The sequence below is a fragment of the Copadichromis virginalis genome, linkage group LG17 (genome assembly GCF_057382275.1).
Source record: "Copadichromis virginalis isolate Kocher_CV1m ecotype Utaka linkage group LG17, C_Virginalis_male_GT1.1, whole genome shotgun sequence".
Taxonomy (NCBI): domain Eukaryota; kingdom Metazoa; phylum Chordata; class Actinopteri; order Cichliformes; family Cichlidae; genus Copadichromis; species Copadichromis virginalis.
This window is the reverse complement of record NC_140634.1, coordinates 32,580,418-32,602,799: the sequence shown is the minus strand read 5'-3', so window position 1 is coordinate 32,602,799 and position 22,382 is coordinate 32,580,418. Positions and strand designations below refer to the sequence as shown.

General features: G+C 39.3%; 1 protein-coding gene across 1 annotated transcript in view; it reads right to left on the bottom strand.

Moving 5' to 3' along the window:
- The window catches only part of gsap (gamma-secretase activating protein), a 55,775-nt gene that overhangs the window by 23,713 nt on the left and 9,680 nt on the right, over positions 1-22,382 (bottom strand). The window contains exons 15-28 of the mRNA XM_085436454.1: positions 22,084-22,176; positions 21,692-21,860; positions 21,240-21,330; positions 19,089-19,158; positions 18,311-18,390; positions 16,943-17,023; positions 16,513-16,635; positions 16,215-16,270; positions 13,137-13,168; positions 9,887-9,948; positions 7,897-7,992; positions 1,407-1,477; positions 1,079-1,173; positions 408-527 (exon numbers count right to left, since the gene is read on the bottom strand). Of these exons, the coding sequence (XP_085292580.1) occupies positions 408-527; positions 1,079-1,173; positions 1,407-1,477; positions 7,897-7,992; positions 9,887-9,948; positions 13,137-13,168; positions 16,215-16,270; positions 16,513-16,635; positions 16,943-17,023; positions 18,311-18,390; positions 19,089-19,158; positions 21,240-21,330; positions 21,692-21,860; positions 22,084-22,176 (1,239 nt within the window). The remainder of the gene's footprint in view (positions 1-407; positions 528-1,078; positions 1,174-1,406; positions 1,478-7,896; positions 7,993-9,886; positions 9,949-13,136; positions 13,169-16,214; positions 16,271-16,512; positions 16,636-16,942; positions 17,024-18,310; positions 18,391-19,088; positions 19,159-21,239; positions 21,331-21,691; positions 21,861-22,083; positions 22,177-22,382) is intronic.

Genomic DNA, 22,382 nt, shown 5'->3' with positions numbered 1-22,382 from the left:
TGCAAACTGCACTTAAGGCTAAATCAAATGCATTAACTACACTGAATAGTCACTTTATTAGGTACAACTTGCTAGGAGCAGGTTTGACCTCTTTGTTCTGATGGTGGATCTAATTCTAACGACTGCGAGTTCAGCAAATTCACTGTTATGCTCAAGAAACCAGTTTGAGATGATTCAAGCTTTGTGACATGGAATGATATCCTGGTGGAAGAAGATGGATGCACTGTGGTCATAAAGGGATGGGCATGGTCAGCAACTATATTCAGGTAGGTTGGGCATTTAAATGAGGCTCAGTTGGTACTCCTCTGACCTCAAAGAAGGATATCTGTATATCTTCTCTTTTTTACGAAATCAGTGCAAAATTAGAAACTTTTGAGCACTTAATACAAAAGAGAGCAAGCGCCTACCCGTCATGAGGCGAGACACAAAGGTCTCGGTGAGCTGCAGGAAACCGTGGTCAATATACTGCAGAAAGGTGTGATGAGGGAGGCAGCGCACAGCAAACACGGCAAACAAGGTGTGATAGCCTGGAGAAACACAAAGGAGGCATCTGCTTTTTATGTTCCTAAATTCTCCTGCAGGCTTTTTAGCCCGTTTTCATGTTTACCAGTTTTATTTGTTCAGTCTTTGTATTGTATTGTAAAAAGCCTGACATAAAACAAATGGAACAAAGCATTCAGCTGACTGCTCAGCTTCAGAGGAGTGCATTTCTTACTTTTATTTACCAAAGGGATACACGCTCAGTATGCCTGCTGCGTTACACTTTCACTTCATTTAGACACATTTAAACCTCCAGCCTCAGTGTTAAGGGTGTGTTGACGTCTCGCATTCATCATCTCCCCCCCCCCCCATTCCCTTACAGTTTATCAGCACAGAAAGCCTTCGCTGGTGCTTAGGCTCCAGAAAATTTGTCCAAATGATTAAAATGCATTCACACTTTCTTACTCATGTCTGCATATTGTTAAATGTTTAACATATTTTTGGTTACATTAGCGCAGAGGAAAAACACACACATTGTTACGCTGGCTGAGGCAGAGGCAGACCGGATTATAACAGCTAGTTTTAAAGTGTGTGATACCGGGTGGGAGGGGCAGGCAGAGACTCCGGGTGGATTCCAGGATCCGAAGCATGAAGTGAAAGACGGACCACTCGGCCGGACTGCCCTGCTGCGTCCTGGAACGCACGCACGCACGCACACACGCAGACACACACACACACACACACACAATTCAGATAAGAACATTACATAAGGTGAGTACACATGTGATGAGAGGTTAACACAAATACACACATGTGGGCACACACGTGACGGGGAATGATGGTGCACACATACCTCGAGATGATTGCACACCTTTAGTCTGCACTTTATATTACATTAGTTGGAAACATGACTGATTTGTACTCACAAGCACAAAACACGAGGGCCGAGTTTGTACTTCAGCCAGACTGACTCCAGCACGTGTCTGATGAGCTCCAACTAAACACACAAACACACACAGACAGAGACACACCTTAGCGTTTGAGCCGCATATGCTCGATTAGATTCAAATGAAATGAAACTCGAATGATTTGTGAGACTGTAAACTTTTGCGCAAAGCAGGGCGTTTTATCTGAAAAAGTTTCGACATGTTTTTCTGCTGTGGCGACAGTGATGTTCGCTTCATGGAAATTTACACTTGTCCTATGATCAGTTTCCTCACTTCTCCCTTTTTTTTTCCTACTTCCCATTTTCATCTCGAGTAAACAAGTGCAACCCCAGTGCACCAGGATGTGAACACGTTTCACACTCGCCCATATTATTTCGCCACACGCTTGGGATCATACGAACGCACTCGACCCGTCCTCAACGTGTCAGCCCGTACTGAAAGATTCATGGGCTTTTTTCCACAGGTGATCACTCTTTCACTTGTACAATAACAGGAAAAACGATCCATATCCTGGACACCAGTTGGAAACCTTCCGCCAGCTGCTCCAAATGCCAGCAGCCAACATCCTCCACTCACCTCGGGGTGGGAATTAGCTGCACTTATGTAACAGACGAACCCAAAAGTCAAAAAGGTGTTCAGGATAAACATAATAATAAGCTCCTCTGGACTTTTCCCCCCCACTTCTTGACGATGCTTTATTAAGTTTTAAATAATGTTAAACTTACCCCTGCACCGTCTGTGCTAAATAACACCATAAATCCCCCCAAACTCTGTATCTTTAAAAGCCATGAAAAAATATGAACCCCCGCTAAGGGTGATAACAATTTTAAATGGAAACTATGACAAAGGAAAACTATTATTTTTGTATTATTACTTTTTTTTCTAGTTTCCATAGTGGATTTAAAGGTTTTGAATGAATTCTGATTTAACTTTGCAGGGTGGTAGAGTAAGGTCATTTTAACAAGCCATTAAAATTTGGCAAGGTCTTCAAGATCAACCTAATGATTTATTGGTTGAAAATCGACAAAAAGCCTTACAAATGTGGTGTGTATTGTCAACATATACAGTGGGGCAAAAAAGTATGTAGTCAGCCATCGATTGTGCAAGTTCCCCCACCTAAAATGATGACAGAGGTCAGTAATTTGCACCAGAGGTACACTTCAACTGTGAGAGACAGAATGTGAAAAAAAAATCCATGAATCCACATGGTAGGATTTGTAAAGAATTTATTCGTAAATCAGGGTGGAAAATAAGTATTTGGTCAATAACAAAAATACAACTCAATACTTTGTAACATAACCTTTGTTGGCAATAACAGAGGTCAAACGTTTACTATAGGTCTTTACCAGGTTTGCACACACAGTAGCTGGTATTTTGGCCCATTCCTCCATGCAGATCTTCTCGAGAGCAGTGATGTTTTGGGGCTGTCGCCGAGCAACACGGACTTTCAACTCCCGCCACAGATTTTCTATGGGGTTGAGGTCTGGAGACTGGCTAGGCCACTCCAGGACTTTCAAATGCTTCTTACGGAGCCACTCCTTTGTTGCCTGGGCGGTGTGTTTTGGATCATTGTCATGTTGGAAGACCCAGCCTCGTTTCATCTTCAAAGTTCTCACTGATGGAAGGAGGTTTTGGCTCAAAATCTCACGATACATGGCCCCATTCATTCTGTCCTTAACACGGATCAGTCGTCCTGTCCCCTTGGCAGAAAAACAGCCCCATAGCATGATGTTTCCACCCCCATGCTTCACAGTAGGTATGGTGTTCTTGGGATGCAACTCAGTATTCTTCTTCCTCCAAACACGACGAGTTGAGTTTATGCCAAAAAGTTCTACTTTGGTTTCATCTGACCACATGACATTCTCCCAATCCTCTGCTGTATCATCCATGTGCTCTCTGGCAAACTTCAGACGGGCCTGGACATGCACTGGCTTCAGCAGCGGAACACGTCTGGCACTGCGGGATTTGATTCCCTGCCGTTGTAGTGTGTTACTGATGGTGACCTTTGTTACTTTGGTCCCAGCTCTCTGCAGGTCATTCACCAGGTCCCCCCGTGTGGTTCTGGGATCTTTGCTCACCGTTCTCATGATCATTTTGACCTCACGGGATGAGATCTTGCGTGGAGCCCCAGATCGAGGGAGATTATCAGTGGTCTTGTATGTCTTCCATTTTCTGATGATTGCTCCCACAGTTGATTTTTTCACACCAAGCTGCTTGCCTATTGTAGATTCACTCTTCCCAGTCTGGTGCAGGTCTACAATACTTTTCCTGGTGTCCTTCGAAAGCTCTTTGGTCTTGGCCATGGCGGAGTTTGGAGTCTGACTGTTTGAGGCTGTGGACAGGTGTCTTTTATACAGATGATGAGTTCAAACAGGTGCCATTCATACAGGTAACGAGTGGGGGACAGAAAAGCTTCTTACAGAAGACGTTACAGGTCTGTGAGAGCCAGAGATTTTCCTTGTTTGAGGTGACCAAATACTTATTTTCCACCCTGATTTACGAATAAATTCTTTACAAATCCTACCATGTGAATTCATGGATTTTTTTTTCACATTCTGTCTCTCACAGTTGAAGTGTACCTCTGGTGCAAATTACTGACCTCTGTCATCATTTTAAGTGGGGGAACTTGCACAATCGGTGGCTGACTAAATACTTTTTTGCCCCACTGTATCTATACAGATTTAAAATAATAACTCACATTTGACCTCTAACATTTCCTTCAAAAGACTGATGTGAAGGCCAAAATGGTAATATTACTATATACAGCTATATAAAACTGTGTCTTACTGCCATTGTTTGTATTAACAACATATAGACATAAAAGGACCAATATATGGGGATTCTAACGTTACTTTTGACCTCTGACCTCTTCTTCAAGGTCAAATAAACCTTCAGAAAATGTCTTTTATCTTTAAAACTGTTCTTAAAAATTCTACTGCCTTTGTTTGTAGGGGCAACATTTTGGAAACCATACTGCTGTATAAAGATTCTAAATATCACATTATAGTTTGCATCCAAATATCAGGTCATAATTGACCTTTGACCTCACTTTTACATTTCGCATCTGCCTTTCTTTCATGCTGCTTAGTCAGTTAGAAATTATCTGATAAGCTACAGTTATTCATGTCCATGTTATTTATGAATCGATACCTATGATCTACTCCTACATAATGTTTGTGTAATTAAAGTAAACATCTGTCATGCTACCCTTATTAAAGATCATTTAAAAAGAACAAAGAAAACAAATGAACATATAAAAATACAATATTATCTGCTTTAAAGTAAATACTGCTCAGAGAGTGAGCTGCTTTGGTGGAGGGCTGAGTTCTCAGAGTGCTTCTTGTTTGGGGATTTATTTCTTTATTATCTTTAATTTCTTTTAAATCCTTTTTCCTCTCCGTTTCTTTTTGAATTTTCTTAAAGCCCATTTTGTCAGCACTGTAAGCACAAATTAGGAAAGGAATGCCCCAAAAGACCATTGCATTCATCACGCATTTCAAAGTATTTTTCTCCAAAAATTCGAAACTGTACTCGGTTGTCAACCTTTCAAACAAAACAAATTCCTAGAAGCTCAAGCAGCTCGTTGCTGATGCAGGAGCAGCGTCTTTGTGGAGAAAACGGTCAAACAAAAGGCAATCAAGTGATTTAAAGGCACACACACAAACACAGTTATCCCTCTGCGGCCTTCTGCTCCAATTTATAAAGTCGCCAATTTGTCTTAATGAACCTCGGCCCAGACAGGAAGCTGGATTTACCCGTGTAGGTCTCTTGTTAGCAAAAAGTTTAGTAACCTTGGGTAGAGAGCAACTTTTCTACTGCATAGTAAGTATATTCCAGCCTATTAGTTGCAATACTTTTTTTTTTTTAGCAATTCATATTCGGCTATTAGTGTGGTTGTTCTTTGCCTTGACATTGGCTGTGTTATAAAAAGGAATGCATCTCCGTTGTCTGTGGCAACGGGGACAGGAAATAAATAACTATGACAATAATGTACTGCCGAGCTGTAATCTATCATAACAGAAGTTCCCCAGCTCTTAAAAGCTGTAATCTTTTTCATTGCCAACTTTTCCCCTGTGTCAATGTAACCATTAGTCTCAATAAGCACCAACAAGAAGGGGAGATGTTCTGTTTTGTAGTACCACCCTGAGTTTTTCAAGCATGAGTCAGCTTGATGTGAGTCAGTTAGTGAGCTTAAAGTCAAATGTGCCCCCCCCCCTGTTTCTCATAGGTGTTTGAGCATCTTTTAAATGAGTCCGTCATCCAAATGTTCACTTTCATGCAACCAAAGAAAAGAAATTATTATTTAAAAAATCATTTTCATTCCAAAGGCGCAGGTTAAAGCTCAGGAGCCCACCATACCAAGCTGAGCCATCGACAGATCCTACTGTGAGCAGATGAACAGAGAGGATTTCTTCTTTTATTTCTTTTTTTTTTTTTTATACTCTGTTATTTACAATTCCACAATGTAATGTCCCAAAACATAATGCATCCTGCTTTCAATTCACTTCCCGCCTTACCCTTGGCCTGATTTAACACTGTTGTGTTGATGTATGCCGTATGTCTGCTTTCAAGGGGCTCCTAACTGTGAAGGGACTCACCCACCAGGAATACTAAAAACTGACTTTACAGAGCCAAGAACCTCTATTTGATACTGAACACAGGTTGAGAAAGTCTTTCCACTTGGATGTGCAGATCCTATCTGCACGAGCTGTACATTTTAATGAAAATTTTATTTGTGCTTTGTGTAGCAAGTCTCAATAAAAACGGGGAAAATTTTCTAAAACTCTTCTAAACAACGATTTTATTCACAATAAAACATAAAAACAAACACATCAAATGGTTAAATTGAATATATACTCCATTATAAGAAAAAATACTGGGCTTCGTATAATAATTAATTTAGTTATTTTTACTGTCTTTTTGTATTTTGTGCATTTAACTGCTGAAAATACTTATTAAATATATTTGGGGTTATAAAATAAAATGTTATGTTCTAATTATTTTTCCCATTTCTACTCTAATAGCGCTCACTTTGACAAGCTCATTTTTTCTATCGTGATCCCAGCTGCTGTGAAGGCTTACCCAGGCAATGCAATTATCCAGCAGCTACCCCCGCAGGTTTGCTCAGTGCTCACAGTGACGACTTCATCATGGATAAATTCCCCAGTAATACTGATTATTGCCATTATGTCAAAAGAAGTTGTTCATGCCATTTCAGAAGTATCAGTTATATTTAAGTTTTTTTATTTCCTGGTTGCAAAGAAAAAGACCATGGGAACTTCTTGTTATGCCAAACTTTAGAGATTTTACTGAATTTACCTTTTCCCCCCCAGAATACCAGGAGAGCGATCACTGGAGTTTAGTAATAATGAATAAAAAAGAATACATAATAAATAAATAGTGATTTTTTTGTTTGTTTGTTTTCAATGCCGTGACATCTTCAAAATAAAAGCCTCAAGTTATTTATTTGCTGCTTAGAAGGTGTTTTAGAAGAAGCATTACAAAATTAACACATCCTGCAAAAATCTGATTTTCAAAATAAAATATCTGACTTTCAGTTGATGTCAGCTTATCAGCATGCCTTATGGTTGCCAAACAAAAGTATAATAGTATGCTTTTTTAATAATAAAAGACTACTATTTAAATTGGGCTTTCTTAAATGTTAGAAGTACCTACTATTCTATATTTACTACTATACTTGCTACAACTTTTTTGAAGCTGGTACTTTTTCTAATGAAATCAATGGACAGATGTATTTTGCTGACATGTCACATTTAAAAATGACAAATGTGACTACTGATCTGCAAAACAAATGATGGCTTTCTAGTAAAGTGGCTTTTTTAGTAGCTTTACTTCCCTGAACTATATTTCTAACACTAGAAGCATTTCAGCTACTTCCAGTGGGAAGTAAACGGTATTTTGTAAAGCTAGTTCAAAGCAGTTTTTCCATCAGTGCCTGTTGAGCGCTGATCTCTTGACACGGTTCAATGTCTTTATAAACACACATCAGACACAATAGACAGTCCCATCAGTTGTTTCATGTAACTCCAAAAATCAACAGGTGTCTGCAGCGCACAAAGAAACACCAGAGAAAAAATTTAGTCACCCCCCCCCCCCTTTTTTTTAGAGTGGATTTATGGATTTAGCAAAGGGGTCTTTAGAGAGAAGTGATGGCTGCTGAGAGGACTGTAAGTGCGACCTGACAGCTTCTAGAGGGGTTTTCTAAAATGGATAGTCAAATATTTAGTTATAGTGAAAATTCTCTGACTTATACACTGTGTAATCTTTGCTGGGAGTGTGACGATACATCCCCCAAAAAAGGACAAAAGTGAAAAATCTTTTTAAAAAAAATAGATCCAAAAGGATATACAGAGCTCCTAGACCTCTCTCTCTCTCTCTCTCTCTCTCTCTCACACACACACACACACACGCACACACACACACACACACAAACACAATGTGTACTAACCAGTTTGGCTACATAGCTGACAACCAGCGAGTCAATCTTTTTCTTCCCCAGTTGAGGAAGGTGTCTGCTGAGGTGTTCTCGAAGCTTGTCAACTGTCTGGGATGCAAAAAAAATACACAAATTAACTTCTGTGCATGTATGTGTGTGAGTGTGTGTGAGTGTGTGTGAGTGCCGTCAAGCGAAAGTTGGTGTGTTTTAAGCATACTTTGCAGTGCACTCAGCAGGGTCAAAATGAGTTCACCTCGAAAGCTTCCCTCAAATATGTTATGAAATTGATTTAAGCATGGAAAGGAAAGGAAAGGAAAGGAAAGGAAAGGAAAGGAAAGGAAAGGAAAGGAAAGGAAAGGAAAGGAAAGGAAAGGAAAGGGGTGAGCAGAGACGAAAAGAGTGAATGGCAAGAAAAGGAAAGAGATGGGCTAAAACATGTGAAAATGGAAGAAGAGATGGAGGGCAAAAGAGAGGAAGATAGCAAGACTGGGTCATTCTAAGAATAGCTAAAAGACTGCTTGCATCTCTACAAAACTCCATTAAATTGAAGCTATCTGCTCTTTGGAAACTATGCTGAGCACAGGGAAAACTAGGCGATATGAAATTGTCCATCAAACGATGTACTGTGGGGGGAAAAAATGCAGGACAGGGACCTTAAGATGGCCCTTTTTTTAAAGTGTTGACTCATCTGAAGCAGAACGGGAACTTCACCTTAAAGATGACTATGGAGGACAATAATTGGTTGTCAGCATTTCACTATAGATTTTTGGTGGCCTGTATGTCAACCTACAGTGTAGGAAAAAAAAATACTACAAGGAGATGTTAAGCTGTAAAATAAACAATCTGAGACTTTCACATGCATTTTACAATCAACTTGTTTTTTACTATACACCAGTATAGTTAGTGTTGGCAGGGGGATAACACATCTATTACACATCTGAACAGATCAGATGCAGATACTGTTGACACATGCTTTACCAACTAAGCCTCTGCTGCAAATATACACTCATGGACCACTTAATTAGGTAAAGCTGTGGAATTTCTTGTTAATCTAAATGTCTAATCAGTTGATGCTGCTGAAGTTGAACATTTAAGTGACAGTGGGATTGGCCTGTGTGAGGCTAATCCCACTGTCACTTAAAGTCACTGTAAACCCAAGAGATGGACCTACTGGGACCATCTCTTGGGTTTACAGAAAAAGTCCAAAAAAAAAAAAAAAAGCAGCAGTTCTCTAGATACTAGAGGTCAGAGAAGAATGGGCAGACTGCTTTGACCTCAAAATAAATAACTCAATTAAGTAATCAAGGCATGCAGAAGAGCACATCTTAATGGACAACAAGTCAAACCTTGAAGCAGATGGGCTACAGCAGCAGAAGACCACACCACTGTCGTCAAAGAACGGGAAATTTAGGTTATAATTTGCACAGGCTCACCAAAATTGGGCAATGACTGTAAAAATGTTTTCTGATCTGATGAGCCTCAAGTTCTTCTGCAAGGATTTAGTGCAAACAACAGGAAAGCATGGATCACTCCTCCCTTGTATAAGTGGTTCAGCCTGATGGCGGTGGTGTAACAGTGTGGTCTTATTTGATTTTAGAAATACACTCCTAAAACCTCATTAAAAGATCATGACGAACAAACCAAGGAAAAAGGATCTCCCCGAACTGTTTCCTCAAATTTAGAGACACACTTTTTTAACCCTCTCGAGGCAGGCGTTGCAGATTTGTAACAGTTAAAAACTAACAACCTGATTACCCCGCATACATATTTTATGAGTTTTTTTTTACTCAGAAGTACCACTGCAGGACTTGGTTGTGCATTAGCAACAAAAAGTTTAATTTGAGCCTGAGAGGGTTAAATATCACCGTCTGCGTAGTAACATTAAGCTTCTTTTTGGTAGTAACTGAAACTCCCCAGCAAAAATACATCAAACGTACTTCTGGACATGAAGTCCACTTTATTTGTATGTCTGCGAAGATGCAGCTATTGACCGCTCACTCACCAGGCCTATGAATGCCCTCTGTTGATGATCCTCCTCCTGGAAAAGCGGCACCAGCTTCTTATCTAGAAGAGAGCAGGCAATAGTGAAACGTGTGCGCATAAAAGGGGCGTTTGAAGATAGCTTTGATGCTGAAGCGATGCCAAATTAATCAAGCGCAGGTAGGCACGTATGTGAGTCCTGGAACATCATTAAACAAGCCATCAGTAGAAATGTAAGAAACCAAAAAGTCTGATTTCTTTTTTCTGATGGCTTTTAAATTTATAATAAAAAAAGAAGCTGAATATAAGATATTAATAGATTCTTTTTGAGCATTTTTTGCTTTAAAAATAAATCCCAAACCTTTGGGGGTTAAGAAGCTGCAGTCCCGCCATGTGTGTGTGTGTGAGTGCGAGAGTATTTTGGCATGGTGAAGTTGTTTCATGTCAATCTCACAAAAGTGGACCACACTGCAGCTTTAGATGAATTATTACATGCGTGCATACACAAATACACACATCTTTTGATCCCTTTCACACATGCAAGAAGTGAACTTTTTGATGTTACAGCAAAAAATGTTTTTTACAGATGTGAAAAAAAAGTGCTTGCAATGCACAGCAAACCTGCAGACTGTGCTGCCAGGTTCAATGTACGCCTTTTATCAGTTCAAAGCAATCAGCTGTTTTACATGTAGGCCGTGACCCTGAATTGAATAAGTGGATGGTTTAGATGGGGTCCCATAATAAACTATACTGCTGACATAATCATCAACAATACTGACACTGGAAATTAATTCGTGAAGAGTCGTTTGAATTTAGTCTCTTTGGTTTTGCATCAGTTAGTGATCTCAATCTCAATATATTCTTTTGTATTTTCTTCGAGATCATCAAATTTTAATATAACTTGATTAAATATAAAATGCCAATTTTAAATGATCTCATTTATTAAAGGAAAAAATCCAAATCCACCTAGACCTGTATGAAAAAGAACCCGACCCACATGGTGTTAAATTTTAACTTCGTGACTCTCCTGGCCAAAAATAATTCTTTAAAATTATAATGTTTTAATACTGATAGAAAGCTTGGAAAAATGAGCCACATATTATCATATGTGTGTATTTAATTTCTATAAATATTTGATATCATGACATCCCTGCTCACAAGGAAACTGTACGAGTCCAGCCAGATCAATACTGCCATCCCTTAAACCACACTTTAGCATGAATAGTTCAGTTTTACTGGATCTCAGTGCAGCATTTGACACAGTTGACCACAACATATTACTCAAACGACTGGAGAACTGGGCAGGTCGTTCAGGAACTGTACTAAACTGGTTCAAAACATACTTAGAAAACAGGAAATACTTTGTATCAATAGGTAACTTCACATCTGAGCACACAAGTATCGCATGTGGAGTTCCCCAAGGTTCCATCTTGGGACCCCCTCTGTTTAACATTTACATGCTCCCACTGGCACAGATTATAAAGAACAACAAAATAAACTATCACAGCTATGCAGATGACACACAAATATACATCACAATGTCACCAGGAGACCGAGGCCCTGTACAGGCTCTTGGTAAATGCATTGAGGAAATTAATGACTGGTTGTGCCACAATTTTCTCCAGCTAAACAAAAACAAAACTGAGGTAATAGTCTTTGGCGCCAAAGAAAAACGATTACAGGTCACCAGAGAACTTCAATCTATACACCTAAAAACCACAAACCAGGCGAGAAATTTGGGTGTAGTGATGGATGCAGACCTAAACTTAGAAAAACACATTAAGACAATAACAAAATCAGCTTACTATCACCTCAAGAATATATCAAGGATAAAAGATCTGATGTCTCAACAGGACCTGGAAAAACTAGTCCATGCATTCATCTTTAGTAGGCTTGATTACTGTAACAGCATCTTTACAGGTCTACCTAAAAAATCAGTCAGACAACTACAGCTCATTCAGAACTCTGCTGCTCGAGTCCTCACTAAGACCAAAAAAGTGGACCACATCAGTCCAGCTCTGAGGTCCTTACACTGGCTGCCTGTCCGTCAGAGGATAGACTTTAAAGTTCTGATGCTGGTCTATAAAGCTCTGAATGGTTTAGGACCAAAATACATCAGTGACCTCCTGACCCAGTATGAACCTTCCAAATCCCTCAGGTCATCTGGATCCGGTCTTTTATCAGTTCCCAGAGTCAGAACCAAACACGGAGAAGCTACATTCAGCTTTTATGCTCCATATATCTGGAACAAACTCCCAGAAAGCCTCAGATCAGCTGAAACACTCAGTTTATTTAAATCCAGGTTGAAGACTCACCTGTTCTCAGCTGCATTTAAATAAAGCACCAAATCCACACTTTTAAGCTTAAATTTCAAAACTAACATTTTAACTACTGATTTTATCTACTGTTTTTTTTAAATCAATTTTAAATCATGCTTTTTATTTCTTTTTAATGTCTCTGTAAAGCACTTTGAATCACCTTGTTGTTGAATTGTGCTATATAAATAAACTTGCCTTGCCTTGAATCAGATAAAGAGAGGTAAACTGGAGAATAGTATCTGTGCACATAAATCTGCATCACTAATTCAATGCAATAAAATTTAAAAAAAAGTTTAAAACGTCTTCTATCAATGCAACAAAATCCAGCAGTCATGATCGCCCACATAACAGATTTAATAAAATACCAAATCATAAACTATTTACAGTGAAATTAGCTTCTTACAAGTATGCTATTATTTACACGTTAAAACAGGAACACAATCATATGTGTGTTTTAAAAATCAATCTGAGGGAGGATGTGGGTATATTATCCGTGTGTGTGTTTTTGTGTGGAGAACGTCCTGTGTTGTGTCTGACAGGTAACAGCTGCACTGGAGCTACGTGCGTCATACTGCATATGAGAGACACGTGACAAGGGAAAGAAAATAAGGGAGAAAGCGGGATATGCAAGTACCAAGCTCCTCAGTGTTATGTAATCATGTATAGCATTCTTTCTCTTGGCTTTTCTTTTTCTTTCTTTCTTTGCTTTTCTGCCTCCTTCGTCTCTGTCTCATTCCAAGATAAATTAGTGAGGTAGTTTTGTTTAGCCACACACTCCAGTGAGCGTGAATAGAGCCTCATAAGAATACACAAGCCCAAATATACTCACACACAGTATAGAGTTACATTATAAGTCTATGTTTGAGTATTTATTATGTCCATGCTGCAGTATGTCTGTGTACTTGTGTATGTTGTGGGTCTGTGTGCGACATCAGTGTGCTTATGCCATCTTACCAAGACTCCAGGTGTCCACCATTGATAGAACTCTACAAAATAAGAAGCAAAGCTTTTTGTGAAAACAATCCCTCAAGCCAGCATTATAATAAGAGTCTTACATTTTATGCTGTAAGCTGAGGAGGGAGTATAATTCTACATTTGCTGCAGTGTGCAGCAAAAACTATGAAAGCAAAAAGTTTGTAAGCAGGTTCCAGAGTTTTGCCTGGGGGAAGCTAATTATAAACCAAAAAGGTGTTTGGTTGGCTCTCTGAAACAAACAGAGCAGGCTTTTAAACTATGGTGCATGCAGGTATGTGTCCACTTTCAGTCATCATCAAATGGTAAAGGGCTGTAGTTATGATTTCACTTTCTGGCTATGCAGACTTCTTTTATTCCTGCTAAGTGGTTACATTTGTGCCAAAAATAACTATAAAGCTTGGATGCTGTGTGCTTGAAGTTCGAAGCTTGAAGTTCAAAGAGAGGTTGATTAGTAAAAGAGTGGACATTATGATTGGTGAACTAAATGTTTTCTACAGCTGTCTCAGAACCGTATCGATCACACTATTACTGGTGTTACTTTCACACAGAGCAAAGCACCACATCAGTAACCCTCTGAACTGATTCATGAGTTCTGGCAGTAGGAAAAACAGAATAGACTAATTGAGTCTGTGTAACAAAGTCAACAGTGCGGTTGGATTTTGTTAAAACACAAGAGCCAAAAAGCTGAGTGTAAATTTTGCACCAGCTTGTATATCAACAGCCTAACCCCCAAATAGACACATCATCTAAAAACGATAAGCTAAGTTAGGATGTTCTGCCAACTTTTGTGTTTTTTTTTTAACGCTTTAACTTTGAAAGTGAATATATCAGGTTTATTATTCCATACTGAAATACAGCCCTGGGGTTTTCTAGTTTACTCTGACTTGGATTATAGCAACTAAACTTCTCACATCCAATTCTGAGAAGAGGCTCCCAAGGGGTCCTAAAAGTTACGAATGGAAAATCAGACACAACCCCAGTTCAGAAAATGTTGGGACACTATGTAACGTGCAAATAAAACAGAATGCAGTGATTTGCAAATCTCACAAACCCATATGTTATTCAGAAAAGGACGCGGGAAATATATATGAAATTGTTAAACTAAGAATATCAAATGTGGTACTGAAAAGAGTCAGTTGCAAGAACATTTTACAGCTAATTAGGTCAACTGGACAAAGTCAGATGATTGGGTATAACGAGAGCATCTTAGAGAGGCAGAGTTTATCAGAAGTGAAGATAGGCGGTGAAGCTCTGCCTATCAGCAAAAACCTGTGTTTACATCTTATGAAGCAATTTCAGAATAGCATTATTTAATGTAAAATTGCAAAAAACTGAATATCTCATTAGCTACAGTGCATAAATATTAAGATTCAGAGAATCTGTAGAAATCTCTGTACGAGCCAGATGCAGGTTAAAGCTCTATCATGCAAAGAAGAAGCCATACGTGAGCATGATCCAGAAACTCTGTTGTCTTCTTGGGGCCGAAGCTCATTTAAAATGAACTGAGGCAAACTGGTAAACTGATTTGAGGTCGGACAAATCGAAATTTAATTCGTCCTCAGCAATCAAGCAGAGAAGGACCATCCAGCTTGTTTTCAGCCCTCAGTTCAAAAGCCTGAATCTCTTATGGTATTATTTCTCATGGGGTATAATAGTGATATAGAATTGGCAGCTTGCACATCTGGAAATGCACCATCATGGTGAAATGTATATACATGTATTATAGTTACACATGCTCCCATCCAGTTAATTTTTCCCTTTTTTCAAGGAAGCCCTTGTATGTTTCAGCAAGACAATGTTAAACTACAACATACTACAACAGAATGGTTTACTAGTAATAGTTTCACCAGCTCATAAATGTGATAAAGAACACCCAGGACTGTTGAGCAGCTAGAATCCTCTATCAGATAAAAATGCGATAACATTCCTCTCCTAAAAGTCATGCAGCTGGTCCTCTCAGCTCTCAGATGTTTACAGGCTGTTGTTAAAAGAAGAGGGGATGCTACAGAGTGGTAAACATGGCACCGTCTCAACTGTTTTAAATTGTGTTCCTGCCATTAAATTCATGTTTCTTTTGTTGTTGTTTTTTATTTGTACATTTTGGTATGTTTTCTATGTTCTACTGTGAATAATTTGGAAATCATTGCATCCTGTTTTTAGTTACATTTTACTGAGTGTCAACCATGCATGCATCATAAAACAGGAAGGTTTTCATTATCTGGCAAAGTATTCCAGAAGTTGGAAGTCCAATGTTTGTTGTACCTTTCTAAACAAAGGAAGACTTAAGCTTTCCCATATGTTAATGTTAAGTGAGTAGATCAGTGAGGTACTTAGGAGTTTTACAGGCAAGTTATCTGCTTTCATAGTCTAATGTTAAAACAACGGGTTGTCGATGCAGGGATCTTGTCATGGAAAAAGATGCTGGGTGAGAGCACAACTCTGGCGGCAAAGGCTTAGCACAGACTGCTTGTCCTATTTAAGTGGGACACATTTGTGGGACTATAAATTAAGTCTTTAATAAATTAGGCCAGAGATCTGATAAGAGTGCAGTCTTTAGGGGTTGTGTTTGATTGGAACAAGTGGGCTTAGAGCTAACTGGCACTGAGCATTGATAGGGACCTAAATAAACATTGTTTGTTCAGGTCGAATAAGCAATTATACCAGCCACATCCTTGAAAGATGAGCGCATTTCAAGTTTTTTTTGTTTTTTTTGGCAATAACCTGGAGCTGTGTGCCAGTTTTTGTAGCTATTGTGACAAGTGCTGTAATTTGAGACAATTTCAAACTCGATTTTAACAACCAATCACAGCTACCCCATCAGGCCAATCAGCCTATGCTTGTGAAAACTAAGGGCACAGTGCTTGAAAACATTCATTACAATGAAACCACTGTAAAATGTTGACCTGGGAGCACCTCATTAGAGATAAATGTGCCTAATTTCAGAACTCATTGTTAAAAACACTGGAACATAATGCAGAGGTGCCCCCCTCCTCTCGTTTCAGGACTGTGAGTCTGCAGCATATTTCTTAACAAATCTCATGTGGGAGGCAGACCTACTTCTTTGTGTTCTCCTCTATGTGATTCATCTGGCTGGAGGGTCTCCTCTCGGACCTCTGAAACAAACACCCATCATGAGAGACGCTGAAAATACGCTTCCATTGTTTCACAAAATACCCCACCGGTATTTTGACAAGGACGTGCACATTTTCTCACATGCATTCACACCCACACATCAAAGATCATGTTTGAACAGTTACCAGAGATCAGATGCATTTCATGTACATGCAGATACATGGGTGATTAACGGTCAATCAGTACATGGGATGTTTTGGCATGCACATACACCCACACTCACCATTTTGTCCCAGTCGGCCTGCATGTGTGAGGTTCTGTATCGGGGGTTGGGATCGGCATCGAGATATTTTGTCCTCTCTGTGTTCCACTGCAGCTCTGACCAGAAGCCCTGGAGACTCCTGGCCTGCTCACAAATGTACACAGAAGCAAGCGGCACCGCAACAGCGACAAAGCAAGGGCAAAACAATCGAGGATAATTACATCGGAGCGGTGCACGCTGTTTTACATATAAATGTATTATGGACATCTGCATTAATTTCAGTGATTTGTATTTGTATGGGTAATATTTAATGCAACACACAATCTCTCAATTTAATCGCTTTTTTAAAGTTTAGTTTTATTAAATGTTTCTCAAAACAAAACTGTGCTGCTCAATGTCATGTTGTTTCAAAATAACTCCAGGACTTCAAGTGTGAGAAATGTGTTATTACCTTCCCTTTGAAGGTAGATTCAGTTTGAATCTCTGTGGTACAAAACACACCAGGAACCTTCAGCAAACATTCTGGCACCTCCTAGAGCACAAATACAAAAAAAGTCTATGGCTCAAAAGCAAGTGCGTCCACTGCATTTAAATCAATACTAACAGTACTGTGCAAAAGTCTTGTGGCCGGTCAGTTATTTATATTTTGCTTCCAAGGGGCCAGGCCTGCTTGGAATTTTTAAAAGAGTGATCTTCTTTGGACATTAGGTGCATTTTCACTGATTTTCAGTCCATCATTTTCAGAGAAGTGGGTTTTTTTGTGTCCTAAAAAAGTTCAGGAAACCAGACAACGGCAGTAGATAGTATCTGAAAATCATGTCCTTAAGAACTCCATCCTATGTCACCCGAGACTTTACACGGTTCCAGTGAGATCCAAAGATCCAAAGAGGTCTGGCCCTTCAGTGGATCCATCTACTGTTTGCTGAAACCTCAACAGAAATGATCTCAGCTGACAAGAAGCCATTCTTAAGAAACGAAAACAAGGAGAAAAGGCTGAGGTATGCCAAATTACACAATCAGTGGAGAAAGCAGTGTAGATTAGAAATGCAGTGGAAACAGATGTGTAAATAAAACTGAATCATTTCTTTCCCAAATCTTTATCAGTATGTACAGAGAAGGTCAGGAGAGAGGTACAACAGGGAGTGTCTATGATCATCTGTGAAACACAGTGGAAGCTCTGTTATGGTTTGAGGCCAGAGGTGTCAGGTATCATGTCAAAACTGATGGAATGATGAACACAATGTACCATCATCATTTTGATCCACCATGCAATACCTAGAAAACGTCTGATTGCCAACTCCATCATATTTCAGCATTGCAATGATCCCAAACACACTGCCAGTACAGTAAATAATGTAATACCTGGGTAAAAAAAACCCACAATCACACACTATGGAACACTATCAGTCATGGATCGGCCTCACCAGAGCCCAGACCTCAGCATTACTGAAGTAGTGTGGATCATCTTGACTTGCAGAGAACCAAACAAAAGGTAGCAAACATCAAAGAAGAGCTTTGAATTTCCTTTACGAAGCCTGGAGAACTATTCCTGAGGACTAATTAAAGAAAATACAAGAAAGCTTGCCCAAGAGAGTTCAGGCTGTGTTGATGTTGACTTTCAAGCTTGTTAGATTTGTACAAACTGTGTTTTTACCTTTTCCATCTATGTTGACGTTTCAATAAATACCACAATACAAAGAAATTTGCAGAGGGGTAGAGGGTGCTGAAGATTTTGTATAGTACTGTACATTGAGTTGCCACTTTCAATTGCAAATGTCAAGGTATTGCTTGTACAAAGTTATGTATATATGTGTGGTACCTTCTTGTCGAATACAGAGGAGTAAGGCAGGATTTTATCCAAGCTGAGAGCCTTCTCGTAGCTTATTCTGTACAACGAGGCTGTGTGTGAGAGGCAGACAGACAGGCCATCAGAGACAGAACAGACAAACTCGCTTTTAAACATGTAGAGTGTTTTATCTAGGCATAGTTAGAAGGTAAATGAGGCACTTCAGCCCATGCCTCACCCCTATCAATAGGATATATGAGTGATGACAATGTACTAATGTATCCTTTATTAGGTCACAATTATTGTCTTCCTATACTATATGATAACACCTAAGTTAATATTATTTCTTAATACAACAGCAAGGTGAAATAGTTATTGCAGTGCCAATTAAATGCAAATGTATGCAGCCAGCTGCTTACAATCCAAGGCAGTCGTTGACTCTCTGGGTGATGTTTTAAATATGAAAATATCATCACATACTATTCCAAGGATTTCTTTACAGGGAATGCCAAATATGTTGTTAGTCAGCTTGGACTTAACCATATTTGCAGTAGTCTGTGCAAACTATGTGTCTGTGAGGTTTCAGAGAAGTCAAAACTATTTTCAAACTCTACATATCTGCGTGTGGCGCCACTGGCACCAAAGCCAAACAAAACTGATGAAACCATTCATCTTAGTGCAGATAAGATGCAAACAATCTACAGTCACAAACAGAAAGACACATAAAAAGGTAAGAGAGCAGTGAGACTCCAAAAGAAAGGAGAAGTGATACTCAGGAGAACTGTGTACTCATTCTCCAGCTGCCACTGACCTAAAATAAACTCCTGGATCTGATCAAAAGATTCAAAGGTGTTCACGTTGTCACACAGCCATTCAATAACCTAGAGACATGATAAAAACACAAGGAGACGATACCAGTAAAAGATTAGTTTCTAGTTCTGCTGTTCATGTATATTTCAACAGTGACCTCAAAAAGTGACAGGTAATTTTCTCCTATCCCCTAAAGGAATGGTTCAACATTTGTGAACAGTTAATTGATGGGAGTGATACCGGAAGTTAGCAGAGAGGTCGTTAGCTTCAAAAGTCATTTTAAAAGTAACCAAACACCTGTCTTGTCCTGGCTTCTCATCGCTCGTTAGCTGATTACTTAAAAAAGCTGCAACCTCCTGGACTAAAAATTAGTCTAAAGTTGTAACCTCCCATTTTAAAATGCTCAAATTTACAAAAGAAATAAACATGTTTAAAGTGTGATTTAAAGTTTATTAAGATACAAAATGTACTATTGAGGTCACAGCCCTCACAAGAAGCTGTTAATTGTCTGCTTAGGTGTCACCTCTGCTAATTCTCTGGTATTAAGTCTCTGAACTGGGCCTTCTAGAGTATATATTTAATACAAATGTCTGGTAAAAAAATATGCCTTGTAGTTCACTGTAACAGCGAGTTTGTTTTTTTGTGAGGTAGATTCTAATATTTTATCTGTATGCTAGTAATCATTAGCAAGTACCTCTAGCTCTGTAAAACACCCATATGGTGTGTTAATGCACCATGCTAACCAAGCTAGGCAGTGTTAGCTAACAACTTAAGTAAGGTGAACTGATAAATAGCTCCTCAGGTAATTCAGAGCAAGAACGCAAATTAGCTAAGCATACTTCTGATGTTTTTTATAGCTCCAAAACCTGTGGCACTGTTATAAGAAGAGGCCAAAAGGTCAGTAGACATAATTAGGGCTAATTAACAAATGCTAGGACGTTAGTGGTAGCGGTGTGCAATACTGCAAATTTTAGTGTCTATTCCATGCCAAGTATTAGCCATACCAATTCTTTTAACTTATAAACGCAGCTAGGAGAGAGCAATGCGTCGAGATTTATGATATGAATTTGCAAATTCTGAACTCATTTTAATTACCACTAAACTGCGATGGCCACTTTCCACAATAATTAGCTAACACAACATAGTTTCATTAACCCTATGCTGAAGAGGGAAGCACTTCAGCATTTTACATTTGTGAGCATCCTGATGTCAGCTGGGTACTGTGTTTGGTAATAGCTGGTGACAGCTGTAATCACAGATAATAATTTTTTGTATGATCTTGCTTTGATGTATAAAGACCCTCGCCCTGTAGCATAAGTCAGAGCTGAAGTAAAGTCAGAAGACAAGTTAGAAACAGAGTAACTTCATTTATGTAGTATTCCCAGTATTAAAGTTTCAAACTCTATGAACATTTTATGCCACTTTATCAAAGCCTCGACTACACTGGTGCAGAGTCTACAAAGGATATAAAAGTTCTGTATGGTGTCCAATTTCCCACCGATAGCTTGCACTAATGAAGCTGGCGACTCATTTAACCTCTAAAGAAAGAATTTATGACAATCTAGAACATCTTAATTTAGTAGTAACACTGATACAGTCTGAGTCACAGCACCGTGCCAAAACAAAACACTTTCTCCCTTTCTCTCTGTCTTTAACTCTGTTTGATCTCTGCCCACTTCTCTTCTCTTCTCTCCCATTTCATTACAGCATCCCATCTTTTCTGTCTTTCTCTCTGTCTTCTTCCCTCTGGCTAACCGGCTTCCAACTCAAGGTTGACACCTACCGCATTTACACCAAAGTGCAGAAAGAGCGCCTTTTCCTACATTTATCTACTCACTTCTTCTCAGTTGTACATCTTTAGTTCTTTAGGGAAATTGCCTAACACTGACCTTGAATGTTTACTTATTCAAACAGCTGCATTCTCCACTTTGTTGCCTATTTATCTTGTCTTTTTTGTGCGTTCTCCACTTCAAGGAGAACTTATTGATCTTGTAAGTTTGTTTAAGACCCAATAAAAATCAATGACTATTCTCCTCCTGAACTTATGTTCTACAAAAAGACAGTCATTTTGTTTTAAATGTGCTGGAAAACAAAGATGATGTTCTGCAGAGCTAAACTAAACTAAACTCAATTATTCTATGTGCATCCGCACCTTTAGCTCCAGGTTTGGGTCAGTTCCCATGTAAACCAGCAGGCAGTGGAGGGCAGCCAGGCGCTGAGGGTCAGCCTTACTGCTGGGACACCTTGAATGCAGGTGACATATAATAAATATACCATAATATAGAAAAAAGCATATACAAACACACAGGCAGAGAGCCAGCAGTCAGGTACTACAATGTGATGTATGCATGCTGTTAAAAAAGTGGATTTAAGTTTCAAAAGTGAACAGAATGAAAAATTGTCCACTAAACAAAAAGGGAAAAGAGCCATTGCTGCATCTTTATCGAGCTAGGAGGTGACTCCTGGCGAAAGTTCAAGTAAATGCTAAATTTATTTCAGAAAGACACTGCAGGTGTACACACACAAAAGCCTGTCTGCTACCTTCCTGCCTATATCTTCTCCTATGCACTCCTCTTCCTCTTCTAAGTTTTGAGTCATGCCCACCTAGAATTTGTGTCTGAACGCAGGATCTTCAGCAGGTAGGCGGGGCTGAGCTCGGCACTGTGAATCCTGCCGGTGGCCTGGTCCAGCAGACAAGCGCTGGACTCATCCTCTGCATGCAAAACTGTGATGTTGGCTGACTGACACTGCAGGCCCAGGTTCACATCACGACCTGCATGTTGTGGAGTCAGACAGACAGAGAACAAGGCATAGACACCGAGTTAAATCATCTTATTTTGAGGCGCACGTCTTATTGACAGATAAGGCAGCTTCCTCGTTTAAAAGTCATGTGAGAAATAAACAAGAATATATTACAGAGGGGAAAGAAAGAAAAAAATGTTACTTCTGCCACTGCTTAGCACAGGCACTATTTCTTTCGACAAAACTTGCCTTACCAGAGAGAAAGAGGGAGTGACAGAGCATCTCCTGCTGCCTGGTGTTGATACAGTGGAGGAAATAACCCTGCAGGTATACCAGGATGTAGTAACCTATATAAAAAAAACACACAGCATCACTGTCAGTTAGTATGCTTCAGGCATTTCTTGGGCTCTGTGCAGATAAACACATTCATCTATATTTGGTGTCCCTGTGTTTCTATTTGAAATTCAACCTAAAAACTCACAAATATTAGGATGCAGATATGTGTGTGTGTGTGTGTGTGTGTGTGTGTGTGTGTGTGTGTGTGTATTATATA